This window comes from Erythrolamprus reginae, chromosome 2 (genome assembly GCF_031021105.1).
Source record: "Erythrolamprus reginae isolate rEryReg1 chromosome 2, rEryReg1.hap1, whole genome shotgun sequence".
In the NCBI taxonomy this organism is placed as follows: Eukaryota; Metazoa; Chordata; class Lepidosauria; order Squamata; family Dipsadidae; genus Erythrolamprus; species Erythrolamprus reginae.
The window spans coordinates 221,781,444-221,803,000 of record NC_091951.1 but is presented as its reverse complement, the minus strand read 5'-3'; the positions used below and the strand labels follow the sequence as shown (position 1 = coordinate 221,803,000).

The 21,557-nt window shown below is 39.4% G+C and overlaps 1 protein-coding gene across 1 annotated transcript in view; it reads right to left on the bottom strand.

Annotated features, from left to right (window-relative positions):
* WDR3 (WD repeat domain 3) overlaps nt 1–21,557 on the bottom strand; it is a 47,670-nt gene that overhangs the window by 24,314 nt on the left and 1,799 nt on the right. The window contains exons 2-15 of the mRNA XM_070741997.1: nt 20,770–20,979; nt 18,410–18,528; nt 17,728–17,806; nt 16,534–16,629; nt 15,081–15,191; nt 13,874–13,975; nt 13,657–13,754; nt 13,361–13,465; nt 11,737–11,967; nt 6,132–6,225; nt 4,987–5,088; nt 3,015–3,100; nt 1,439–1,574; nt 21–77 (exon numbers count right to left, since the gene is read on the bottom strand). Of these exons, the coding sequence (XP_070598098.1) occupies nt 21–77; nt 1,439–1,574; nt 3,015–3,100; nt 4,987–5,088; nt 6,132–6,225; nt 11,737–11,967; nt 13,361–13,465; nt 13,657–13,754; nt 13,874–13,975; nt 15,081–15,191; nt 16,534–16,629; nt 17,728–17,806; nt 18,410–18,528; nt 20,770–20,979 (1,626 nt within the window). The remainder of the gene's footprint in view (nt 1–20; nt 78–1,438; nt 1,575–3,014; nt 3,101–4,986; nt 5,089–6,131; nt 6,226–11,736; nt 11,968–13,360; nt 13,466–13,656; nt 13,755–13,873; nt 13,976–15,080; nt 15,192–16,533; nt 16,630–17,727; nt 17,807–18,409; nt 18,529–20,769; nt 20,980–21,557) is intronic.

The following is a 21,557-nucleotide window of genomic DNA, read 5'->3' as shown; positions in this document are numbered from 1 at the left end:
CCAAAGCGTGGTATACTTACATAAGAGATATCCATGCACAGCACTGGCAATTTATGGCCATAGAGAGAAAGGAAAAACTGGAAACCAAGAAGACATCAGTTACACATTTTAAAAAGTATAGTGTTAGTAAACATCTAGTTCTTCCCAGCTTTCAGTGACACGTTAAGTCCTGTTTTTTTGTTTGGGGTTAAACAGCTGTCCAACCCAGAGATCCTTGTGGCACTGCAGGATTTAGTCTGTTCTGTTAGGAAAAAAAGGAAGCTGTGTACATATATCTGCTTCTGTAACAAATTCAGCATGAACAACTTTAAGACAAATGTCCCATGTTTCATGCTAGGCTCTCCAGTTGTAGGGATCACAGTGAAGTTAGGGATTACATGGGGGGGGGGGAGAGAGGAAAAAAAAGATGTTTCAAAAGAGGGACTACAGTCCCCCCCCCCCCCCCTTATACTAATCAGCAATGACGAGCCAAAGCAGTTCTTCACTATTTTCAGTAAGTCTCTTTAAAACATTTAATCAGATTGTTGGCCAAATATTATTTCAAAACTTCTACATAAAATACCCTCCCTCAAAAGACGAATAACATTAGCTAACATCACTGCAGTGCAGCAGATCCTTAACAGCATCAGAAAATAACCACATCTGTCCTGTTGAGGGTTTTGTTCTTTCTTTCAGCTCAATTGCCTTAGACTCTGTTACATACAGCACTATCAGAAATATCATCTGTCTCTATTAAGGCATAATTACAGAGAGCGCTAATTATGCCCTTTGGGAAAATTACATTATTTTTCAACTGCAGCAACTCTGTTTATAGCCAGCACACCTGGCTATAAAGACAAGAGTTCAGACAGTCCCTGCTCAATCGATGTGATCTTGGTAGCAGACCGCTCTGAAGATGCCAGGCACAGCTGTCATCAGGAAATTTGTTCTCCAGGCCCAGTCATTAAACCTTGAAGCCCAACATCACCCGACAAATACTGGTTGTGAAAGCCCACCTCTGCTTAACTTTATCCATAAGTTCAAGGTTTTTGTTATTTGCCCTGTCCCCGTTTTTCAAGGATGTTTTTGACTTCTTCAAAATAATCCACAAAGAAACTGACAGGAAGAATTGGTTTGATATTTTTAGTTGAAAGAAAAGGAAGCAAAGGGGTAATTAAAATCAGAAGGAAATAAAACCCTGGGAAAAAAGAAATGGAAAGTTAGTACAGAGAAAGAGAATTATTTCTGGCAAAGTGAAGGAATAAGAAAGAAACTAGAGCGAAATAGGGTCAAGATTTGGCCATCACATTCCTTCTTTTCTTTGGTTGATGGACAGAATTAACTCACTGTATAGCTGGCTCCTTGATATAAAAACAGGAATGTAAATTTTTTAATGCCTAAAATGAATCACCATCTGTTTGCTTAATTTTATATCCAAAGTAAGGGTAGTATTGGTTACCTTGAGAGTATCAGTGTAGAATATTTTTACAGTGCAGTCCAATAAGGCAGCAGCCAGAAATTTTTGATTGGGGCTGTACCGAACACAGAGAACATCTTCATCCAGCTGCAAAATGCGTGTCTGCTTCAAAGAGAGCCTACGATGGGATGAGTACAATATATGGATTCTCACCGTACAGTTCATAAATCAAAGGGGAGAAACTGATTAGTCTCTTTGCCTGCATGACGGCACAGGCCTTAACTGGCAGTGCATCTAGTAAAGAAATTAGTGCACTCAGTGCATCTAGTAAAGAAATTAGGTTACAGGTAAAATGTAGTTCCAACAGGAACTTCATAGAACCAAATGTTTAAGCAAAGGACACTTAATATTTATAATTTAAAATACAGTGATCCCTCGATTATCGCGAGGGTTCCGTTCCAAGACCCCTCGCGATAATCGATTTTTCGCGATATAGTGGTGCGGAAGTAAAAACACCATCTGCGCATGCGCGGCCTTTTTTTCCATGGCCGCGCATGCGCAGATGGTGTTTTTACTTCCGCACCTGGGAAGACCCAGGGAAGGTTCCTTCGGCCGCCCAGCAGCTGATCTGCTCGGCAGTGCCGCAGCAGCGAGGAGCCGAAGATCGGGGTTTCCCCTTTGCGTGGGCGGCGGGGAAGACCCAGGGAAGGTTCCTTCGGCCGCCCAGCAGCTGATCTGCTCGGCAGCGCCGCAGCAGCGAGGAGCCGAAGATCGGGGTTTCCCCGCCGCCCACGCAAAGGGGAAACCCCGATCTTCGGCTCCTCGCTGCTGCGGCGCTGCCGAGCAGATCAGCTGCTGGGCGGCCAAAGGAACCTTCCCTGGGTCTTCCCCGCCGCCCACGCAAAGGGGAAACCCCGATCTTCGGCTCCTCGCTGCTGCGGCGCTGCCGAGCAGATCAGCTGCTGGGCGGCCGAAGGAACCTTCCCTGGGTCTTCCCCGCCGCCCACGCAAAGGGGAAACCCCAATCTTCGGCTCCTCGCTGCTGCCCGCCCGCCGCTCGAGAGCAAGAGGGGGAGAGATAGAGAAAGAGAGAGAAGGAAAGAAAGAGATGAGAGAGGGAGGAAGAGAGTGTGAGAGAGGAAGAAGCAAGATAGAGAAAGAGAGAGAGAAAGAAAGATGAGAAAAGAAGAGAGTGACGTCATCGGGTGGGAAAATATTTTTAATTAATATTTTTTGAAAAATCGCGATATAGCGTTTCGCGAAGATCGAGATCGCGAAAATCGAGGGATCACTGTATTTTTAAAAACCCCACTTAAATAAAAATGATCATGTTTTTAAAGTCTTCAAATATATCCTTCCCACCAATAACGGTATTAATTTGGTGCAAGATGTATAAGAGAGATCAATATAAAATATATGCATAATATTTATTTCTACGAGACAATAGGAGGTTCATAAAAAGTTTACAGGCCAGAAGATATGCAAAACTATTTCTAGTTGATGCTTTCAAAAAGAACATTGTACATCATGCTAGCAAGCTCTGTGCATCAACAATACTATAAGAATAAAATTCAGAGCTCAAATATTATTAATTCCTAGGGGGAAAAAAACCTCTCACCTCTTTTGGATACTGTTCTTGTCTTTCACTAGCTGAAATTCCCAGAATTTGACAGATTTATCTGCACCTCCTGTTATAAAACCGCGCTGAAGAAGAAAATAATTTAACTTAAAACTAAGCATGGTCACTTTTGTTATATATAAAAGATGACCTGGCAGAAGACTTAAATATTGCTTTATTCACTCTTCTAGAGCATATTATATGCAGAAAAGCCAGTGAGTTGAACTGAAACCACTACCATTTCAGACCATTACCAATTTATTTCTGTTTTTTACTGCTTCTTCTCCTAAACCATCTATGATGATTTACCATCTATTTCTCCCTTGACTAATCACACTGGAGATTGTTTAGAAGAGAAGCAGCATTGAAAGATTTTTGGATCCCAACTAGTTTCTTTTTCTGGACTGGGAAATCAATGGGTTACTTATTTTCATAATAATACAGTTTTGCAACGAAAGCTAAAATCCTCACCGATCCAAATTGTAAATTGGACTCTGTACCAATAGATAATTACCCTCCCTTTTGCCTTATCAACTACTATTATTATTTCACACTGTTAATGTGGAAAAAAACCACTCACTCTGACATTTTTCCTGAAAAATCACTATAACTTGTTTTTAAGTAATTACTCTGATTAGACACAAAGCATTGCAGAAAGCAAACAAGAATCAGGTGGTATCAGAAGCATTACAGGATCTCCCAACTGCCAGAGAAAAATGTATTATTTACACATTAGCACTCCATGGAATGCTGAAAAGATAATAACAATCTTTACAAAAATTGGGGAGGGGGGGGTGTCAAGACTTGCGTGGGAATTGGATTAAAGGGAGGGAGAGGTGGGCATAATCAGCCTTACTCTGTCTTCCCCGATTCTATTTTATTCCAACAGCAGGACAAGAGTTGAGACAGTTGGAGATGGGCTGGGCGCAGTGGTTCCGGCAAATTTTTTTAAAAAAATTCACTCCAATTACATGTATCATCAATATTGAATTGTATTACAATGAATCACTTTAAAATTTCAGTATACATAATCTCTCCAATGCTACCTCCTTTACATTTGAGATCTGGATAAAAATAATTACTCAGATTTCTTATATGATATTAAAAAAGCTGTTAGCTAATACACATTTTAGGCTGTTCCTAATCTTAATCACATCTCATTAATTAGGCCATAGTTCTTCAATTTTCTCCATATCTCGTTAATATCTATTTTCAGGTATATTTCTTAACCTTCTTTTATAATAAATGCCCTTTAAAAGAAAAGAAAGCAAGAAAAAAGAAAAAAATTCTGATTACATCCAGCGGTATTTAAATTAAATCTAACCCTTACTAAGAAAAAATTATAACAATTTCGAGGGGGGGGGGGAAATCCAAATAATATATCACAAATGTCACCATAAACCAAATTAACAAACCTAATTAATAATAATTCCTTTTAATGGGCTGGATGCAGTGGTTGACCAGGCTGTCCTTCATGTCTTGCTGTGCTCTTAACATATCACATCGCTTTTAGAAACCACTTTCATGACCGTTGTCCTATTCTAGTAGATTTTATCCACCCAGTCCACTAGAATCGGTCTTCACATGCTCAGGATAGACAAGTCCCTATCTCACTGAAGGTCAATGACCCAACGGCTACTCTCAATCTGGTTTGGCCAGCCTGACGAAGCTGTTGCCTGGGATGTGGCCACTGCACATGCTACAGCTACTAGGATCCATGAGTGGGAGTTGAGTGATAGGTGGGGACCAAAGGTGAACAAGCTGCCCTAAAATAAGCTGCTATAAAAGGACACGACATGCCCCTGCACCAGAGGTGCCACCCCTCCCTGAACACCCCATACAATCCCAGGAAATAAGAGAAACTGAGTACTATTCCCATTTCCACTCCCCCTTCAAAGTCTACTTATTTCAAGCTATTATGTCACTTTGAACACAACTCTATCAAATAAAAAGGAATTTAAACTTGTCCTACCTGATCTGAAGAAAGAGATATGGACCACAGGGCCCCCTCATGAGCATCAATAGTTTCCAATAAACATCCAGAAGCCAGATCAAAGAGCTGCAGCTTTCCAATCTAATAAAAAAATATGAATTATCAGTTGTACCCAAATTGATACCAGCAATTTTTCAAAGATTATATCAGAAGTTCCAATGAAAGGAACAGGCAAATAAAACAACATTACATTGAATCGAAACTGTTACCATAACCTCAGCTGGGGATGGAAGGTTTCTCCTCCATATTTACTTTACTTTTCTCCATATTTACTTTAAAGTTAAGGATGTGAAGGACTTGGGAGAGTTTTCTGACAGAAGAAACCCTTCTTTAAAAGGGCTTTTTTAAAAATTTCATTATAATGGTCCATTCAAAGATTTTAGCCTGGATTTGGCATTTTAATCACTTATAACACTTTTTCTAAGGATCTGGGATAGGCAGATGTTGTTTGATGGTATTAAAGGCATTGTCAGAGGATGTAAGCTGTTCCCAGTTAAGCTGCCATTTGCAATTGACTGGTGATTTTGTCAATGCCAATTATGCTCAAGTGGTGCTCCAGATATTTGGGGATTGCACCTCAAGGTATCTATCACTAACTTTGCTTTCTTTTGCCACAATTGCTCTACTTCTATTGCAGATCTTTATTTAGTGATTTTCTCCAGTTCTTCCCTTTCTATATTGCTGTCTCCAGATCCAATATTCAGACTTTTTCATCTTTCTTATTGACAATTTTTATATCTGGTGTCTTATGTGGCAACTGCTATATCTATTAGAATTTTAAAACTGTAGAGCCTGTTAGCTTCTACATTTCTCTTATTTTGTCTATTTTGTACTTCTAGCTTGCAGGAAAATGGCATTCCTTGCAGATATTGTAAGATAAGTTTTGTCTGTCTCTAGCAAAAGTCAAGAACAACTGAGAAAGGGACAACTGTAAACCATACATAAAGGAAACTTGAAGGAAAAACATGGGACTTCTGTAAAAGACCAATCTGCAACAATAGCAAAATGTCTGCAAAAAATCTTGTAATGGCTCTGTATTGACTAGATAAGATTTTTTTTTTAATTAAAAGTATATCAATCATTCACTAGATCTCCCAATGCTTCAGAAAGGATGAGCAACTTACCTTTGTCCCTATAATGACCTGCCGGTCTCCCGGGACAAACAGAGAGCAAAGTGCATAATTACACTCCATGGTCCGGATACATTGCAAGGTAGACCTGGGAAAAGAAACAACAAAGGAATCCATTTTACACATTAGAAATACATTTACTGGAGGTATGTTTGGAAAAGAAAATTTCCAAAATTTCACAAATTGCAGGAAAAAGCCATCGCTGTAGGTTAGCACAATATTTGACCCTTCAAAAAGCTATTTTTAAAAAGCTAGCCAAAACAGCTAGGATATACTACCACTGGGGAATCTGACTGGCACGATATATATACACACGACAATAGTAGTGAACCAATTTGGGGTGTATCATAATTACTTTAGAATGTTAGTACAGCCTCGAGATCTTCCTTATGCTAAGAATGCTACCTTCACAATTAAAGAATTGGGACTTCCATAGAATTTCCACAGCTTAGAAATTTGTGTTGTGTATAAAACTAAACTGAGCTCATAGGCCTTTCAAACAAAAATCACACCAGATATCTGGCAAATATCACCTCTGGCTGGCCCCACCCTGTTCACCCCTTCCAGGAGTCCCCGTACGGCCCATTTTTGCTCCCAAGTAAGTGCCGGGAGATTTCCCTGAGGCCAAAAATGGGAGATGGGGGTCTGTTTTTGCTCCCAGGTGGCTTCCACTGACTTTATTGTACCAGCTTCATTTGGTGGTAGAATCAGAACATCGAGGTCTGCAGAGAAACAACTATATTAGGATCAGCAACCACTGAAAAGCTGTTCTTTCCAACAACTGTCAGCAGATACTGACCTACTTCAGCTTTCCTCGGCTTTAGAATTACCTCCAAAATAAAGTAAAATAGGCAGCATAAATTAGATGGGTGCTTTGAGAATTTTTTTTTAATCAATCAGAAAGTATTACAGTTACTTTCTGATTGATACATGGGGGAACTGAGATATCTCCCCCGGGCCTATACAATTTACGTATGGTATGTTTGTATGTATGTCTGCTTAATAATGGTTTTTTTTTAATACAGTATTTTAAATTGTAAATTATTAGATTTGTCATGAACTGTTTTATTGTGTTGTGAGCCACCCCGAGTCTATGGAGAGGGGCGGCATAGAAATCTAATAAATAATAATAATAATAATAATAATAATAATAATAACAACAACAACAACAATAACTGGTTCTGAGATGATGATATGTACAGGAGTTTCAGTTTTCCACAGTGAACAACCAGATGCCTCACAAAGTAGCTAACAATTTTCAAGGGCCATCCAGGAACCAAATGAGAGTCATGAAATTTTGGATTCAGGAAGAACATGCAAATTAGGACTAGCAGCCATTAAAATTTTATCCCAGGATCTGAACAATCTCTGACAACTGTAATATCTAGAGTGTAGTAATACCCAATTTGACTATGCGTTATACAAAGCATTGCAGCGACCCAGAATTTTTACATTAAGACAACTCACCATGGGAAAGATCCAACAACACAAAAAAAAACCCTAACTCCATTGATGAATTCTCAGTAAATATGACCCTTCTATTTAAAAAGGTATATAATCCACCTTTTTAAAAAAAAAAATTAGATTGATTTGATTTGATTTATTGGATTTATATGCCGCCCCTCTCCGCAAACTCGAGGCGGCTCACAACAAGGTAAAAACAATACATAATAACAAATCCAATACCCACCAATCCAATTACAATTTAAGCTAAAAAATTCTTTAAAAACAACCCCAGAATATTAAAAAACAAGCACACAATCAATCTAACACCAAAACAACATGGGCAAGGGGGAGATGTTTCAGTTCCCCCATGCCTGACGGCAGAGGTGGGTTTTAAGGAGTTTGCGAAAGGCAAGGAGGGTGGGGACAATCCTAATCTCTGGGGGGAGTTTTATACTCTGGGGGGAGTTTTATACTCTGGGGGGAGTTTTATACTATGCATAAAATTGTAAAGGCCTAGGGGGAAAGAGTATCTCAATTCCCCCATGCCTGGCAGCAGTGGGTTTTAAGCAGCTTACAAAAGGCAAGGAGGGTGGGGGCAATTCTAATCTCTGGGGGGAGTTGGTTCCAGAGGGCCGGGGCCGCCACAGAGAAGGCTCTTCCCCTGGGTCCCGCCAGAAGGCATTGTTTAGTCGACGGGACCCGGAGAAGGCCAACTCTGTGGGACCGAACCGGTCGCTGGGATTCGTGTGGCAGAAGGCGGTCCCGGAGATATTCTGGTCCGGTGCCATGAAGGTCATAACCAACACTTTGAATTGTGACCGGAAACTGATCGGCAACCAATGCAGACTGCGGAGTGTTGGAGTGATATGGGCATACTTAGAGAAGCCCATAATTGCTCTCGCAGCTGCATTCTGCACGATCTGAAGTTTCCGAACACTTTTCAAAGGTAGCCCCATGTAGAGAGCGTTACAGTAGTTGAGCCTCGAGGTGATGAGGGCATGAGTGACTGTGAGCAATGACTCCTGGTCCAAATAGGGCCGCAACTGGCGCACCAGGTGAACCTGGACAAATGCCCCCCTCGCCACATCTGAAAGATGTTTCTCTAATGTGAGCTGTGGGTCGAGGAGGACGCCCAAGTTGTGGACCCTCTCTGAGGGGGTCAATAATTCCCCCCCCCCCCCCAGGGTAATGGATGGACAGATAGAATTGTCCTTGGGAGGCAAGACCCACAACCACTCCGTCTTGTCTGGATTGAGTTTGAGTTTGTTGACACCCATCCAGGCCCCAACAGCCTCCAGGCACCGGCACATCACTTCCACTGCTTCGTTGACGGGACATGGGGTGGAGATGTATAACTGGGTATCATCGGCGTATTGATGATACCTCACCCCATGTCCTTGGATGATCTCGCCCAGCGGTTTCATGTAGATATTAAATAGCAGGGGGGAGAGGACCGACCCCTAAGGCACACCACAAGGGAGAGACCTCGAGGTCGCCCTCTGACCCCCCACTAACACCGACTGCGACCGACCGGAGAGGTAGGAGGAGAACCACTGGAGAACAGTGCCTCCCACTCCCAACCCCTCCAGCCGGTGCAGAAGGATACCATGGTCGATGGTATCGAAAGCCGTTGAGAGGTCAAGGAGCACCAGGACAGAGGACAAGCCCCTGTCCCGGGCCCGCCAGAGATCATCCATCAACGCGACCAAAGCAGTTTCCGTGCTGTAGCCGGGCCTGAATCCAGACTGTTGAGGACCTAGAAACTCGGCTTCTTCCAAGGACCGCTGGAGTTGAAGAGCCACCACCTTCTCAACAACCTTCCCCATAAAGGGAAGGTTGGAGACTGGACGGTAGTTATTAAGCATGGCTGGGTCCAGGGAAGGCTTCTTGAGGAAGGGGCGCACAAGTGCCTCCTTATAAAGGGCCGGAAAAGACCCCCTCCCCAAGGAGGCATTGACAATCTCCTGGACCCAGCTCCGTGTCACCTCCCGACTGGCCGAAACCAGCCAAGAGGGACACGGATCCAGTAAACAGGTGGTGGAACTCACAGCTCCAATGGCCTTGTCCACTTCATCAGGTGACACCAAGTCAAACTCCGCCCAGACAGATGGACAAAGATGTTTAGTCCCAGTCACCTCGACTGACTCGTTGTCAGTCGACTCTGTTTTACAATTGGAGTCGAGGTCCGCCCGGATCCGAGCGATTTTATCAGCGAAAAATGTGTTAAAATCCTCAGCACTGCTCTGCAAGGGCTCCCCAACTCCCCCCTGATTAAGAAGGGAGCGGGTTCCCCTAAACAGAGCAGCCGGGCGGGATTCCACTGATGCAATCAAAGCGGCATGATACGCGCATCTTGCCTCCTTGAGCGCCTCTTTATAAGTCTTAATATGAGCTCTTACAAGTGTTTGATCGGTTTCAGACTTACTCTTCCTCCATCGCTTCTCTAGACGTCTCTTCTGGCGCTTCAACTCCCGGAGCTCCTCGTTGTCCATGGAGCTCTACAGGGTCTAGTGCCGCGGAGAGGTCGCAACGGCGCAATCCGGTCAAGAGCCCCTACTGCAGCCTTGTTCCAGGCCTCAGCAAGAGACTCTGCCGAACTGTGAACGAGTGTATCTGGAATAACCCCAAGCGCCCTCTGAAAACCTTTTGGATCCATCAGGCGTCTGGGGCGGAACAACTTAATCGGTTCCGCCTCCCTGCGGGGAAGGATTGGAGCCAGGAAGTTAAGCCGCAGTAGGAAATGATCTGACCATGACAAAGGCAACGCTTCTAAGCCCCTTAGTCTCAGACCATTACTCAATTGCTCAGAGAGGAATATCATATCGGGCGCGTGCCCACTCTCGTGAGTCGGACCCTGAACTACTTGAGTCAGGTCTATGGCTGTCATGGTGGCCATGAACTCCTGTGCCAGTCCAGAGGAACCGCCGAGTGACGGCAGATTGAAGTCCCCCAGGACAATAAGTCCGGGGAACTCCACCACCAACCCGGCGACCTCCTCGAGCAGCACAGGCAGGGCTGTTGACACGCGATTGGTTTTTATAACAAGAAAACATTCACACAACATAAAACAATGTGCTCAGTGTTCAATGTGCCCACCACCAGACAGCATTCATACCCCCCTCCACCAAAACGGGGGCGTATTTTCTATATACCACTTTAACTCAAGAGCAATATATCTTTTTACATATTATAAAGTAATTCTAATTTATTCTTTATAGCTTGATCTCGAATTCTACTGACCACTTATCCTCTTACCTTGTCCCATCGTCCTATGAGTTCCCGCAACTCAGTTTCATTGGCAGAATTCATCCTCTTATCCATCCTCTTATCTTCTCTATCTGAATATTATCCACAATGTACAGATACCAATTTTGTATTGTCCATTTTGTCACATCCTTCTAACCTAGGACTATTACCGCCGGAGCGTTTTCTATCTCTGCTTCTTTTATTTCTCTAAATTCTCCCATCTCGTTCCTTTTGACTAGCACTGCCATTTCCTTTGTAATTGTCCAACGTATGTTTAACATCCTATTGATGTCCTCTTGCACTCCTTTCCAAAAGTTCTGCGTTACCGAACATTTATTTATTTATTCGACTTCTAAGCCACCCAATCCCAAAGGACCATTTGGAACATTCCCAAATCATATGCATAAATACCCCTTTATCGTGACACCCGTGCCAACAAGTGTTCTTAACATTCTGCTGAAAGTATGCAAGCTGAACGGGTGTGTAACCACTTACGCAATATTTTCTTTCTCATTTCCCTAACATCTGACTATTCTTAATTTTCCTTATATTCTCCACCATACTCTTCATCTCTTGCACATCTACTTCTAATTCACTCTGCCACCATTTAGTCAGTCCTTGGATCACACAACCGTCTGCCTGCACTAACATCTTATATTACTTGCTTGCACCTTGGTGCCATCACTTTTTTCTCTTATTTTCTCTAACTCTATCTGTATGCATAATATCTCATTGCAAGGTAGTAATGTGGGTATATAATCCACCTTACTGCCTTACAATGAGATATTATGCATTTTCCTGGATTCCATATTAATAGTTCAGATTCACATCTGAAGGCATTTAACAAAATGTCCTTGTTCATGTGGATTGCAATTGTTTTCCTTCAGCGCTCACAGAGGATACATACCTGTTCCATATCTTAATGGATTCTGCAGCAGCAGAGAGAATGGCGATGTTATCAGAGCTAAATGACACCGTTCTAACATCAGTACGGTGACCTCCAATGTTTATCTTCGATGTCTGCACCACTTGGGGAGATTGCTCTGACGACTTCAGGCTGTAGCATTCAATGTTGTTGTTCTGGAGCATTAAGGTGGCTTTCAGTTCTCCATCTGGATTCAGCATCAAGTCAAAAGATCTGTTTCAATAAAATACGGTGCCATTTATTGTTTTTTTTAAGGAGTAACTGTCATGTTAAGTGTTAAATGAATTAAGAGGAATAATATGTAAAAGAAGCCAATGAAGATAAATATAAACTTCATTTACAATCCAGACTTCATTAATAGATGAAATGAGAACTACAACATGCTAAAATCAAGTCAGCTTTTTAATATCCAATGGATAATGGAAATGACAAGGAAACACCAAAGGTATTTATTTTTGCTTTATTAATTATACTAAGGTTTCCACAACTGTGTAGATCCCTCAAAACTGAGAATAGCTTTTAAAGACATGGGTGTATAAGGCTGCTTAATTTGCCTATTGAAATATTATATGACTGAAAAAAGAAACATTTTGAAGTGCGGTGCTGGAAACAATATTTGAAAAAAACTTGAGCCAAAGAACAACAAATTATTCAACAGTAATGGAAGTACTAATGATGAAGAATAATAATGACTGCTTAATGAAAACACTACAATGAAGCTCAAGTGAAATATTTTAGAAGTGTAAGAATCATTGTAAAAAAACCTCTGATCTTTGGAAAAACTGGCCAATAGAAGATGGCTGAGGGAAGGAGTGTGTGTGTGTGAGAGAGAAAGTATTAAACTGTGGGCTTTTAATGTTGTATGCTACCCAGAATCACTATGAGTTGAAATGTAAAGGAATATTTCATAGAAATATATAAATATGTTTAATAAATAAATACATCCCTAGTTACATGAGCAAAAGTATGCAAAACTTCAAAAAAGCCATTATTGAAAACAATGACAGGAAAAATGATATTCATCCTGTCATGAAGACAGAGAACACCACCAGAATGTTGGAGTCTTCGTTTCCAACAAAGTTCAGCCTCTACCTAGAGTCCTCTATAGCTTTCTCCCAGTTCGTTTTCCCTATGGTTAAGTAACATCTCTGCTGCTTTGGGCTTTCTTCATAATTGCCAACATTTAGCAGTCGAATCAGTACTTAATTACTGACCCAATCCTTTGTGCATTATTATTTTTTTAAATGTCTCTGTTAAGCTATCTGTCATATCCCACTTTGCCAGAAATAGTTCGGCAGAAGAGAAAAATGAGGGTTGTGGCTGATTATATTCATTTTGTATTATACAAAAGCTTTCCTTCTCTTGTTCTCTCTTTACTGTAAAAAACATTTAAATTACATTTTTTTAAACTTGGTCATGGGTTCCAGTTTATATTACAAGGGAAGCAGAGATTATCCAACTCCCTGGCAATATACAAGTACAACTTTCTGTATAGTTTAAATACACTATTAAAAAGTTGAGTTATTGTATATTAGTTTTTATAGCATTTGGTTGCTTTTTAAATAAACAATAAATATATTTATCATCCTTTATACTTGAAACTCACTTGATTTTAGCAGAAGCTTTGATATTAACAAGACGTTGAATCTTTTCCTGTAGACTGCACTCTATACTGATATCAGGTTCTTCATCTTCCACATCTGACTTTTGTCTAGAACAAAAAACACAACCACTGTATGAATCAGAAATATTAACATAAGTAAGTTGCATTTTGAATCTTAAAAGTGTTACCATTTTATTTTGATCATTTTATGGATAATTGTTTTAAAATAATATATAATGTAGTTCTATTTATCAGAAAAAATATAAAAATGACAAGTATAGCAAATGTATTGCATTCACTTGGCTTTTTTCCTTGCTTTCCTCATTTTCTTCTCTAATTTCTTCTGAACTTCTTCTTTGCTGAGGATATAGAATATTTCCAGGACAGTGTCTGTTCCCTTGAACAAAGAAAAAACAAAATAAATTAAGACACTTGCTGGCCCAGAAATCTCTTTCCATAGCTATAAGGCCAGAGGTCTGACAGTATTCCCATATGGCCCAAAAGCTACCCACTCACATGGCAAGCAAGGATTCTCCCTGATCGATCAGTAGCAAGACCAACAACACGATTCCTTCCTTCCCTCATGATGGAACCAGCTTTCTCACACTTCACAGTGTCCTAAAAAAATAAAAGAGGATTAAATAATTGTCTCAAAATTTCAAGGAAATCAATAAAATGCATGCAATGAAGACAACTAAATAGCAATTATTTGCCACCATCCAAGCAATTGAAAATGGCAATACTGCTTTGACAGTTCATCTGTGGCTTTAGACCAAGAAAGGTGTCCAGTCAATTTACATTTCTCAATGCCCTTCTTGGAAAAAAGCCAAACATGAAGGAAAACAAAGCAGTGAATGGCTCAAAAGAAAAGAAAACCATGGTTATCATCAAAGAAAATTAACAGAGGGTGGACAGCATAAAAAAAAACAGGTTAGCCCAGCCAAAATGGAATAATACAAAGAAGAGAGGGAAAAAGAACCTGGCTAAATAACAGCTGCCTGAAAAGCTGAACTGGCATTCTTTCCCGCCATTCTCTTTCATCATGAAAAGGAGAGGTTATCTGTCTTCTCCAAAGCTTTTTCTCTTTTAAAAACATTATAATGGTAGGGAAGGGGGATTGATCTCAGGCAGAAATGGCTTGGCTGTATTTGTTTGCAATGGTCAAAGGTGACTGTGCAGGCACTGAGTTTCTTTCCGTGCCACAGGACACTCTTTCCAATCTGATAATGGATCTTTTGCTCTAGCTGTTTTCTTTTCTTTCTATTCATTCTCTTCTATTGCAGTTCACCCTTTCATTCAGTGAAGGACCCTATTCAATTATAATACTGGAAAGATCGAATGGAGAATACAGGAGAGACCTAAAGACCAAGATGTGGGGGAGAGATATTGGACGCTGAATGCACACACCCAGAGATGAGATTCAGCTTCCCAACCCTCCACTAAGAGATGAGCGGCACACAGTGGTTTCTTCACTAATAACCCACATTACAGCTCAGCATTATGTATGAACCATGTACATCCAATAAGATTATAAAAAAAATATCATGATTTGGGGCCCTTCAAAATATTATTCAGTTGCTGCATTCGAAACCATGAAAGCAGTAAAATTGAAAACCTACTTAAATTAGAAACATCTATCCTGTCTATTTACTCAGATGGAAGTATTTATGTAAGGTCAATGTAGTAAATTATGTGCTGCTGTGACTACATATTAAAAAGCTACCTCATTTTGGTCCTCATCTTGGGCATCTGCTTTATTGTCTTCAGAAGATTCTTCCAAGCTCCGAACATGTTCTTTATTTCTCTTGTTTTCAGGCTCACTGGAATCTTGGTCCTATGTAGAGTGCCAAAAGAATAAGAGACTTTAGCTTAAATAAAGTCTTTTCTTTCTGCAGACAAATCATTTATTTATTAAATATCTCAAGTATGCAGTATGTAGACAGAAACCCAAAGTAAAAACAACTGCTTTGTAAGTAAAATAACATGTCCATCAAAGCTGTATATTAGAGCCAGGGACTACAAGTTGCAAAAATAGATAATATTCAATGAAATGTATATCTATTAAAATACTGCTTCTATCTTAATTAATTTTTAATAAAAGGGAACCATGCAATATGAAAGTAATAGCTAAAGTATCTCCTGGAAAAATAAATAGCTTCATAACTCAAGAGATATCCCTTGCAATCAAAACATATAATCAAAGAAGTGAGTTCAGTTCCATCTATATACCACTAAAACTTTGTATCCTTCAATAAGCACAAACTATACTCTGTAAATGCAAACATTTTTAATCCATGACCTCAAATTTGCAAACAAGGCATACAAAAAAGGAATACAAAATCTGGGATCCGTTACTCTTGTGTAATTGAAATTTCAGGGATCTTCATACAGCTACAGTGCCGCTTCGATCACACAACTGTGATTTCTGAAGCTCCATGCCAGTTTCCCACGTAGGCAAAGAGGGAAGCAGACAGACAGTCGGAAATCACTCCTGCTGCCACTGCTTTTTTTGGCCACTTGTGATCATTCTGTTTCTGTTTTGATAAGGAAATTTCACTGAAAGGATGCCCGAACAGGTAACACTAAAAAAGCAGTACCTAACCAAGGATAAATGAATGACTAGTTTTCTCACTGGATTGACAATAGACTTCTGTGTCCAAAATCATCAGAATTACAGGTAATCCTTGATTTACATGAGTTCATTTAGTGACTGTTCAAAGTTACAACAGCACTAAAAAGTGACCTATAATCATTTTTCACACTTACCACCATTGCAATACTTGGTAACGGACTCATATTTACAATAGTTGCAATGTCTAAGAGTTATGCAGCCACCTTTTGCAGCCTTTTGGTAAAGCAGTCACTTAACAATCACATTACTAACAACTGCAGCGATTCACTTAACAACTGTAAGTCGTAAAATTAGTCAAATATATGTAAGAAATATTTCACTAAGCAATGGAAAATTTGGGTTCAGTTGTGGTTGTAAGTCTATGTAACAAATTGCCCCAAGCATAGGACACAATACCAGTGTAAGGGATTATGATTTTATTCCATTTGCATTTATATTCTGATTTTACATTCTCTGCTGAGGACACTAAAAATAATGTGTAACAGCTTTAAGCATTTAAATTTACATTTAAGCAGGTCAAGCAGTAGAAATATCAAGCACTTACTTCCTGGGCATATGTGATGTTCCATGCTCTCAGTTCACTATCAGCAGACCCAGTAATAAAAAGTTTTTCTTCAGAAGCCAAAACAAACCCCCATACCTAAGTAACAGAATGTCAAAAGCATTTCTTGTTTTAATACTGTATTTCAAGGGTCCTCAAACCTGACAACTTTAAGACTTGTGGACTTCAGCTCCCAGAATTCTGCAGCCAGTTATGCTGGCTGGAGAATTCTGAGAGTTGAAGTCCATAATTGCTAAAGTTACCAAGTTTGAAGACCTCAGCTCATTCTTCAGAGAAGACTGAAAACTAAACTTCTCTCATTTCTCTAAGTTTAATTTCCTCATTTTACTGCCAGAAAACCCAAAGATAAAAAGATTTAATGGTCCCTTAATATAAGATTTGGGTTTACCATGATATACTATTTTATTTTCATCAATTAAAGTTATTTGCCTATAGGATACTCTTCTTACCCATTATAATAGGCAATTTCAAAACAAATTCTCCCTTATCTGTAAAAATAGTCCTTTAAAATTACACATAAAGTGGAAAAAGAAAATCCCTGGAATAATCTCACTAAATGAGCAATCAGTAAGTGAAGGCTATCTAAAATGACTGACTTTTAATGTTACTGGGGATTTTAGATTAGATTAGTTAGTTGAAATTAATTGGATTTAGGATACTTGTATTGTAGTTTTTCTTTTATATGATATACGCCGCCCCAAGTCCTTGGAGAGGGGCGACATATAAATCCAATAAATGAATGAATGATAGCCCTCAACGTATTACTGGTTGCTTAGCAACCATTCAAAGTTACAATGGATCCACCACTGGCCTACTGATAATCTGGATTCATGTTTCAATCACTGAACTTTTTCCATGGTTACACGACTGAACATTGGCTGCTCAGCAACAAGACCACATTTATGACCATTGGTAGCATCCCTGCAGTCATGTGACTGCATTTTATGATTGCTGAAAACTGGCACTTTTGGATGTTGGTAAAATAGTGCCATAGCAAACAATGGATTCACCTAACGACTGTATTTGTTCAACGGCTGCTACAAAAAGGTCACAGACTGGCCACGTGACCAATCTTTAAAAGCATTGGAATTTACACTTGTCTGACTACCTATACTTCGAAAAGGCATTATTATTTTCTTCCTACTATTCTCACCTGCAAATCTGCATTCTACTTACCTCAGAGCGGTGTCCAACCAACGTTTTAAAACAGTGCTGAGTATCCAGGTCCCACCATTTTACTACAGTATCTTTCCCACTGCAAGAAAATTTTGCTTCATAAATGGTACTGAAAATATTACCACCATTACAACATCATATCAGAAAGTTCCCCTATTCTGTAGCAAGTATAAACACAGTACATAATAAATTTAAACGTATAGATTAAGTGCTACAGACAATGCATTATTTCAATGGGAAGAAAGCTAAAAAAAAATTAGTCATAATTAGCTTATCCATGAAACACATGAAGACAATTTTTATTATAACACTAACAGAGTCTTTCCGAATATGTAGACTATTCTTTACTAATACCCTTATTTTTCAGAAGGAAACATGTATGCATATTTCATGCAGGATAAATAGCAAGTTAATCTTCTCAAAAGAATAAGAGGGAAAAAAATAAAGTTTCCTTCAATTTAGTCACAGATTTGGTGAATTAATGCAAGAACATCTTATTTGAGGTATTAAGCCAACTATCTACAATGCATAATACAACTGACCCAATAAATAATAATTCATTTTCAGGATTAACCTTTTTCCTTAATTCCTAGCAATTTTTTTCAACTTAAGTAAAATTGCAGTACTTAGTATGTGATTTGGAGGGGGCAAATAGTTATATATGCATGTAGAAAACAATTACCTAGAAATCAATATATTTTTTGCTTTCAAGAACAATAGCTGTGTAATTGCATCCTTGTGGCCTTTCAACCGATATAAACCACTCTCATTGATCACATCCCAAATTATGATATCTGTGTCCTGGAGAAAAAAAATCAAAGAAATTTAATGGCTCAAACATGTTATTTTCCTTGCAATGAATAGGGTAAACTCACCCCTTTATCCAAGTGTCAAATATATTTCCCGCTTTCCTATATTTCACTACATGTCCTGCCCATGTAGTGCTGCCTTGCCCCTTTAGAAATATCTTCTTAAACTATTTGATAATGAAATGATAATGAAATCTGACAGCAAAATCTCCTTCACAAGGCTTAAGAGAAGTGGCTTCCCAGTTATCACTGAACTGCAATTCTCAGCAATCCCAGTCAAGATGGAGAGGTATGTGGAAGATCCGTTTATAGAGATAAAAAAAATTCTGTATTCATTTCTTTCTGCCACTCAGGTTGGTACTCAGTACAGTAAGTCAATATACTGATGTTTCCTCATACCCATCATTTGCTACTACTTCCTTGAAAGTGCATTTATTGTCAAGCTTGGATTGCCTGATTCTTTAATAACATTTATATGCAGCTTGGCATAGTAATTAAGGGCACCAGTCTAGAGTCATGAGTTCTAGGTTGTCTGATGTATGAAGTCACCTGAATGACTTTTAAGCCAGTAAATCTCTTTCAGCCCCAAAAGGTAGTGGCAAACCACATCCAAAAAGCTTGTCAAGAAAACTGCCAGGACTGTCCAGGAGTCAGGATTGACTTGAAACCCCAAAACAAAACTAAAACCGTTTATCTTAAAAAGGATCTGAAGGTAACAGTAAAAAAAAACAACCCCTAGTTAATCAAAGCCAATTAAAGCAACTACATACTGCAATGTAGATAAACCAAGGATTTCAGAAGATTTCACTGGAAATCTATTTATTACACTGGAAGACCTGCAAGTATTACGATTTTACACTACATTTGGAACTATTTCATTGTATGGTACAGAAATTTATGAAAGCTTGTTGTTCCTTAGGGGTTAAAAAAAAATTCAAAAATTAAGAGGACGTTTGCAATTCTAAAAATGTCCTGCATACTTCCAATTAGCTACTCTGAAAGGAATGCTTGTTCAATAAATATGGATGGTATTTCCATTTTTCTTTTTGTATCCAGTTATCATAGGTACAATGTTCATTTTCATTGTCTTCATTTTTCCCTATTCTTCACTGATTTTCTCCCGAATGATATAGATTTTTCACCTTGCATGCCAAGCATATTTTAATTTTAGTATTAGTTGGTAAGCAAGCAGACATTCAGCTTCCCTTGTCTTTCCCTCTACTTCCTCGAGGAAGGTAGTCTAGATTCAGAAAATCATAGGTCCCAAAATGAACAGAAATGGATGGGTGACAAGTAAAAAAAAAGCCAACAATCACTTTGGCATGTTAATTTGCTACTACTCTCAATATAAATACTAAATATTTGGAAAAACAATAAGTATAGTGAAGTAGAAGCCTATTCATGGAACTTTAATCTCTGCATTACTTTGAAGGGGAGAAAAAGCTCATTAGCCTCCATAACCTACTTGGGAACAACGAAAAACATTTACCAGGTTTCTCCAAAAAGATGACCCACCTTGAAATAAAACCCTATCATGTTTTTGAGCATATGTGATCAAATTAAGGCCCCCCCCCCCAAAAAAAAAAATTAGCCACAATTAAGATTCCGCCCACCTGGGTGCAAGGGGTGAGGTGAGGCACAAAGGTAAAAAATAAGCTGAGGTGGGCTGGAGCTGTCCCCCGATATTTGCCTCGCCTTCTTCTGCGGCCGCTTGTTGCCACCCACATGCATCTCCCTGGCTTCCATTTCGCCTTTAGATACCTGCCAGAAGGCATCTGTAGCCGATCACAGAGCTCCAAGTCGATTTGGAGCTCTGTGATTGGCCGTAGATGCCTTCCAATGTGTGTGTGAGTGGCAGCAAGCGGCCGAAGTGGGCCAACAGCAGGCTCTTGCTGGTTGGGGCTGTCATCACGAATTGAGTTAATAATTAGAACTCTCCAAAAAGAAGGCCTACCCATATTTTTTTTGGGGGGTGTGTGTGTAAAAAAAACAAAACCTGGCCTTCCTTTTGGAGAAACGCAGTTCGAAACAAATATGTATTCCATTCTTCTGTTGCATCTATCTGTTTTCAACATCCCCCTTATTTCTCTCTTTTCCTAAACACCTAAAAGTAGGGACCTAAAATCTATCTCACACAAATTCATTCCATATATCTCCAATTAATTTGCACTGAGCTTCAATCATATATTTCATTTACGTCTATTAAAAATCAGCAACTCAAAAAAATTCTCACCTTTGATCCTGATGCCAAACATCCTCCCAGCTCATCAAATTTCAAGACAGTAACAGCAGCTTTATGGCCATTGAATGTGACAGTTTTTTCAGCACTTAAGAGATTGAACAAACAGATTGAACCATCCTCATATCCAACAGCCAAATGCAAACCTCCTGGAGATGGGCAGAGGGCAGTGACTTCTTGCTTGGGGCCCTGAAAAATTAGAATCTGCAAAGCAAAACAGAATTTTACCCTTTGGAATAGCTAGTAGAAGATTCAGAAGAAATCAGTAATCAGTGTATGGTTGCTCTGAGGAAATAAGTTATTTTATACATTTCTATTGTCTCCCATTATTTATTATAACCAAGACACTTAAAAAAAACATACAGTAATGACAAAAGGAATCTGGCATAGAACCAAGACTCACTGCTCTATAATTTCAGTGCTGAAATGTTGGATCCCTTTAATAGAAAAAGGGACAATTACAAGTTTTGTTATTGCTATTATTGGCCGATACCTAGATGCTGGCTACATTTGTGATACATTTTTAAATGTTCAGTTGACCGGGTTTCTTGTTTAATGAATAAAATAATAATACAAATAATGAAATAATAATAAAGAGATAGTCCTGGTTCAGCAATCACAATTGGAATGGACTAGATTGTTAAGTGAAGCAGTCCCTAAGTGAAACTGTGATTTTATATACAGTATTCCCTCAATTTTCACGGGTTCAAACTTCGCAAATAGCCTATACCACGGTTTTTCAAAAAAATATTAATTAAAAAATACTTCGCGGTTTTTTTCCT